Below are 6,520 nucleotides of genomic sequence, written 5' to 3'. Positions count from 1 at the left end.
CTTAAATATTCAGGCGTGGTTATCATGGTTATAAAGCTGGAATGTGTTATGGATAACAGGATGGAAGTTCTCTCAGATAACTTCCATCCCGTTTGTTTTTGAGTGACGTGACGATGACCCTTAAGCATTGTAGGATGAAGAGGAGACGTTTCCACCATGGCCGGTCCAGTTGGTGTGGATGTGATGACCGGGGTTTGACAGCAGTTCATACGTGTGGGCTCCAAAGTAGTCCCTCTGGGCCTAAAAAACAACAAAACAAAAACATAAACAACATTTTACAGCCTCACAGAGATACCAATGATTCATTGGACAATTGTTAAATCTGTCGACATTCAAATTGCTTGTTTTGTTAAACCAACAGATTCAAACTAAAACCTCTCAGTAAAGGGCAGATCTCCGCCAACAGTTGCATCTCCCTCTCTCCTCCCAAACAAAGAAAAGTTGAATTTCACTAACATTTTCAATCTTTCTTACGGTGAAGATGGTGGCGGAGATAAGAACTCTAATGGATCACAACATATCGGCTTGTTTTTAGCTTTGCCGATTTCTAGAATCGCCTTTTGCTACCGAGGTACTTGTTGATCACTCGCACCTCCTACCACCCGGCTGAGAATAGTGAGGAGTCAGCAGTCAATGACGGTATAAAACACTCAATAAAATATATATTCCTTTTTAATTATGAAGCACCGCAACCATGTGAGATTCAAATTGACAAACTGGTTATATTTTTATGGTGATGAAGCTTCAAAAGATTTAAAAATCGTCGAGTCCAAAGACAGAAGAGTAAAGTCACTATAAAAAAACAAAAAAACATCGGAGTCTTAAGATCCCAACACAAACAGACAACAGCGACACGTGATCTCTTTAATCCCACGTGCCTCCTCGCCACATGCTGAGCAGGCTCTGCTCTGCAGCATCATGTGTCGTCTTACCTGGAGGAGGTTGGCTGGCAGCTTTTCATGTCTGTAACCGTCATAGAAGGACAGAGCGGTGGTGAAACAGGGCATCGGGATGCCATGCTGGACTCCAGTGCTCACTGTTCTGCGCCACGACTCCTAAACAGAGAAATAAAGCAGGTTAACAACAGTCTGTTTTTCATGGAGGCAATGCAATTTGGTGTTTAAGAGCCAGTGTGTACATTTTATGGGGGTTCTATTGGCAGAAATACAATATAGTATTAATAAGTGTTTTTATAAGTGGATAACGACATGAAAATAAAAATGATTGCGTTTTCATTACTGTAGAATGAGCCGTTTATATCTACAGATGGAGCGGGTTTTCTTCAATCAGTTTCAAAATTGCACTTCCATGTTTCTACGAAAGCCAAGAACGGACAAAACAATAACCAATCAAGATGTTTAGTTCTTAGTTATTCTACACGCTTGGCACACAGGAGACGTTTCAGTCGGCTGCAATCTGCAACCTCACTATTGGCTGCAGCCAAATCCTACACCGTGGCCCTTTAATACAGTCATGTTCATATGAGGACACGGACAATGTATTTACGAGGCCACTCAGTTCATAGTAACAGGGATCCGGTTTGAGCTCGGTCCAAATTATATTCAGCCCAATCAGTGTGTTGCCGTGGGTCTTAGGTCTGTGCGACAATACGTCCAGGTGGATCCGTGCAGACTCGCTATGAGCTTTTGGAGGAGAAGATGGAAATTGTGATTTGTGAAGTGTTAATTAATCATGCTGCCTGCTGTGTGTTTCTCTATTTGGGTCCGTTTGTGTCCCCTCAGGTCTGATGCAAACTGTTGTCTTCTATTGGGTTGAGTTCAGGTAGGTTTTCCACATGTCCGTTAACAGACTCTTGAATAGTCTCAGATGACAGTTTGAATGATGGATAAACAATGAATAAATCCACGATGTCATCTACATAACAATACAACGTAAAAAAAGAAATCGGAAGGCTCAGCATTTTGAAAACTACCTTCCAAAAACTAAAAATTAAGCTAATAAGTGGTGCGGTTCAGTCTTTTCTTTGTCAAAGAGGAAATAACTGTTTTTTGTGTGTCTTTTGTCAGTTTGGGTATTGTAGATTGATCTTTGGCCACTTCCTCCTTCATCATACCTGACAGTCCTGCACAGCATTACTGAAGAAAGTGTCCAGCAACAAGTTCTGCAACTCCGCGTCTCTGTCAAACGCCTCTTTGATTTTACCCAGGAAGACACTGGTGGGGGGGTTAAGAGCAGCGTTAGCCAACAATGGTAACAGAAAAAGGAGAAGATTCTGCTCACAGTAACGGGACATGTCATTACATAACTATTCAATGCATGAAAACATACCATGAACAGGTTAAATGGTGGCTAACACTGCAAGTCACCCCGAGTGTTATATTTGATTTGAGTTTACGCAACGTGATGGTTGTGACATTGATTTGTTTTGTGAAATCTGGCATTCTTCTCGTTTTATGGTTTTACAGGAAGGGTCCTATTTTCTTTCAATTAGATTTCTCACTCCAGCATTCCACAAAGGGCAACGACATTAAGACTTATCCCTCTTACCCTATAATAATTGTAGAATTAAAAGTCCTATTTCAAAATCTTACAAGTGAATTAAATCGATAAAAAAAACAAAAAAACAAAACTTCTCCATTTTAGCGTTTTTGCTTTCTCAAGAAGTCTCCCTTACATTGTTGCCAAACCACAGTTTTCACCATCAGTGTGAAAGACAACTGTTGACATAAAAGTTGCACAAGGCAGCACTGAGGCAAAACTTATGATATGGAGACACAAACGAGTTCAAAGGTACCTTCGGATGATGCAGCCTCCTCTCCACATCAGAGCGATCCCGCCGTAGTTGAGGGTCCAGCCGAACTCTTTGGCCGCCTGCCGCAGCAGCATGAAGCCCTGCGCGTAGGAAATGATCTTGGAGGCGTAGAGAGCCTTGAGAGAAGAGATTGAATATAAATCGGACATCGTGACACAATTTGTAATGAATACTGGTCAATGTAAGCCGAGCATCTATCCTCTCGAAAACAGTATCAACAAAAAAACTGAACATTATAACCTTCTCGACTGGAGGATATATTGCAGGGCTGTTGTATTAGACTGTATCAGTTTTAGCAAGGTGTGCCTTATAATCTGGCAAGTATACCACACGGTGTGTTCTACCTTTCTGATGTCCTCCAGGAAGACAGCCTTGTCACCGCTGAATTTGACACCCTGCGGCCCTGAAAGGCTGCGGCTGGCCTCGACTCTCTCATCCTTGAGAGAGGACAGGCATCTGGCAAAGACAGCCTCCCCTGAAACACGGATGAGGAAAGAGACGGGGAGGGAGGGAGGGAGGGAGAGTGAAGGAGACAAGAGGCATAGAAAAGGGACAACAAGGTAAGCTCTCTGCACACGTCACTCAAAAACAGAGCTCGGTAAACAGTCATTTAGATTTTCTGAAACCCTTCACAACAAACCATCACATGGGTTGTGTTAGCCAATGCCACAGCTATGCTGCAGGGACACCATGCTAACATAAAAACAATGCCCAAAGATCAGCATGACTCAGCAGTAGCTATACAAGATTCATGCCACTACTATTAGGAAAAAAAAAGGATAGCCAGTTGCCACAGTAAAATGTCAATTAAATCACCACCGCACAGGAGGAAGCTGCTGTTGGGTAAGCGTGACTTGCCAAAAAAAAAACAAAAAAAAAAACAGCACAGCAAGGTGATGCAACAGACAGACGGAGAGAAAATGTGTCCAGTGAGGGAACTATACTGGTGAGGATCGTTTTCCCTATCGGGTTCAGAAATGCATCCATGCACACAGACCGGCTCAGCTCTCACACAATGAAACCTTTTGTAATGCCTCCATCACAAGAGGATCTACAACACAGAGAGGGATCTACTGGAGTATTAAACTCCCTCGCCTGTATTTTGTCCATGGCTGTTTATGAAACAGACTGCCATACAGTCAGAGCAAAGAGCAAAGCTGCAGAGAGTATCACAAAGCCTCCTTATGTCACCTGAGATGAGCAGGCCACTAGAAAAGCCTTCAATCTTCTTAGTGGCAGCCACATATCCATCAAGTTCTCTAGAAGCAGCTCAGAGGGCACGCTGTGAGTCAACAAAGCTAAACATTAGCTAAAACAGCTAGGCTCACTGCCCTTCAATGTGTTGAATCGGTGTCGAAATCGTAACATGTGTGACGCAACAAAGCTGTGTTTGCCATGTCATCATGGCAAACACAGTTTACTGAAAGCAGCCAGCAATGGAAGGAGAGAGAAGGAAACCAGAGACTTCCTCGTCTGCCACCTCCTTTCTTCCTCTTACCGATCAGAGTCACAGGTGTGCCGTATTCCAGGGCTGAAATGGCCGTCCACTTCCCTGTGCCTTTCTGTCCAGCACTGTCGCGGATCTTGGGCAGCAGGTGTGTGCCATCAGAGTCCCGGTATTTAAAGATGTTAGCCGTGATCTCGATCAGGAAGGAGTCCAACTCTGTCTTGTTCCAGCTCTCGAAAGCCTGAGTGATGCAACCACAGCGTGATGAAATATAGTCAGCCACACCTTTTTTTTAATTTTTTTATTCCACTTGGTTGTACAGAACTCGCATGCCACAAAACATACCAGTGAAGAGAACATGTTAAAGCTCACCTGTGCCATCTCATCGTGGTCCATACCCAGAATGTCCTTCATGAGGTGATAGGCCTCACAAATCAGCTGCATGTCGCCATACTCAATGCCATTATGGACCATTTTCACAAAATGACCTGCACCCTCATCTCCAACCTGCACAAGCAAGCCAGTCAGAATATTGTGAGACGACTTGACACGACAACAACTGCTACGGCCAATAAGTATAGTAAACATTCAGCACACGTTAAACAGCACTCACCCAGTCACAACAAGGTTCTCCTGTTCCAACCTTGGCAGCGATGCTCTGGAAGATGTCTTTTATGTGCAGCCTTCAAAATAAAGCAACAGCAAGAGTTTTTTTTTTTCCCTCATTTATCTTGTCAGAGATATTCCCTGTTTCAACATGCCCAAAGTCCCACATATCTCCAGCTGTATCAGGCTTCACTCTGTTTATTTTAGCATTTCTGTGCCATCTAGCATGGATCTGAAAGTGTGAGCGGTTAAGACGTTTCTGGGGAACTCACCAGGCCTCTTTATGTCCACCCGGCATGAGTGAGGGTCCATAACGCGCCCCTTCCTCTCCACCACTGACTCCGCTGCCGACAAACAGGAAGCCCTTCTCTTTCAGACTCTTACACCGCCGCTGTACGCCAGAAACACAAATACTATGAGAACTTCCACAAACAGAAATATGAGATTTACTGCCAAACTGGTTTTTTTCCCCCCCACGACTTACTGTTGTGTCGTTGTATTCAGAGTTGCCACCGTCGATGATGATATCCCCAGCCTCAAGGAGAGGAACCTGAAGAACAACAAATGCAGCACGAAGCCAATTGTTGTAACTAGGAAGGACTCACTTTCCCACGAGTGATTGGAGCAACGTTCAGAATGAACTACCAACCAGTTTGTCGATGAAGTCGTCCACAGCCTGTCCTGCCTTGACCAGCAGGACGATCCTCCTGGGCTTCTTCAGCTTGGATACCATGTCCTCCAGAGACTCGGCTCCAATCACCTTGGAGCCCTTCGCCTCGTTCTTCAGGAAGTCGTGCACCTTGGACACGGTTCGGTTGTAAGCACAGACCTGTTGGGTGAGGTTCGGTGATTACTGGGTGAAATAAAAATGGGATTAATAAAAAAAAACAAGTGGAACAAGTTTTACTCCCAGAAGTTATGGGAGTGAACACAGAAGTCATCATCTTACCACGAAGCCATGGTCATTCATGTTCATGATGAGGTTTTGGCCCATGACAGCCAAACCAATCAGTGCAATGTCTGCTCTGTGAGGAGAAGAGGAGTAATCACGTTAACTGAGCATCAACACGGTCATATAAAACTGTCCACAATCACACTAAAAACATTTTGGATTTTATGCAAATTAAATCTCATTTGTAACGTATCTTGACTCCTTATTTTTAATCTCTTTTCACTATTAACGGTTATTTTTTTACATATGATTCTACTAGACACTAAAGCGTGTTAGCCAACAGTGTATTGTACACTAACAGATCAAGAAGATTGCTATGAACAAATGAAACGACTACGGTCACAAAGTGTAACGTAACAAATGATTTATCCACACGCATATGCCGCTTCCTTCCAACTTTAACGACTATTTGAATAAGTTAAAAGCTACTTGGAGAACTTACTGAGCCATGGTGTGCAGCGGATTGTGGTATTTGACCAGTGACAGTGTTCAAATGACGGAGGGGCTCCTCTTCACTGGAGATTTTAACTCCTCGCTCGTGATTCACTTCCTTGTTCGGAGGCGAGGAGGGGCTCAGTTCGCTCACGAAGCCTATTCAATTGAGCAGCCAATCAGATGACGGCCAGTAAACTGAAGCGGGTTGTTCGCGAATTCCCATTGGTCCAGAATGGTGAGCAGATGTATACGTTCTCCTATTGGTCCTTTCAGACGTCACTTACAACACGTCACGCACCCCCCCCCC

General features: G+C 44.0%; 1 protein-coding gene across 1 annotated transcript; it reads right to left on the bottom strand.

Moving 5' to 3' along the window:
- pgd (phosphogluconate dehydrogenase) lies at positions 1-6,331 on the bottom strand. The gene is made up of 13 exons (XM_031845814.1): positions 6,221-6,331; positions 5,776-5,851; positions 5,476-5,655; positions 5,311-5,376; positions 5,099-5,217; positions 4,834-4,903; positions 4,593-4,727; positions 4,272-4,461; positions 3,118-3,248; positions 2,756-2,889; positions 2,075-2,174; positions 933-1,055; positions 1-240 (listed from the first exon to the last, which is right to left on the bottom strand). The coding sequence occupies exons 1-13, from the start codon at positions 6,226-6,228 to the stop codon at positions 121-123; spliced, it is 1,452 nt and encodes a 483-aa protein (XP_031701674.1). The 5' UTR covers positions 6,229-6,331; the 3' UTR covers positions 1-120.
- Positions 6,332-6,520: the final 189 nt, after the last annotated feature.

The sequence above is a fragment of the Anarrhichthys ocellatus genome, unplaced genomic scaffold (genome assembly GCF_004355925.1).
Source record: "Anarrhichthys ocellatus isolate YVR2014 unplaced genomic scaffold, GSC_Weel_1.0 scaffold5, whole genome shotgun sequence".
NCBI classification, from domain to species: domain Eukaryota; kingdom Metazoa; phylum Chordata; class Actinopteri; order Perciformes; family Anarhichadidae; genus Anarrhichthys; species Anarrhichthys ocellatus.
This window is presented reverse-complemented; position numbering and strand designations above follow the sequence as displayed.

Coding starts and splice junctions, on each gene's coding strand:
- pgd (XM_031845814.1), bottom strand. Junction 4,904..5,098: donor GGTGGACATAAAGAGGCCTG/GTGAGTTCCCCA, acceptor TTTATTTTGAAG/GCTGCACATAAAAGACATCT. Junction 241..932: donor TGCCAGCCAACCTCCTCCAG/GTAAGACGACAC, acceptor GTTGTTTTTTAG/GCCCAGAGGGACTACTTTGG.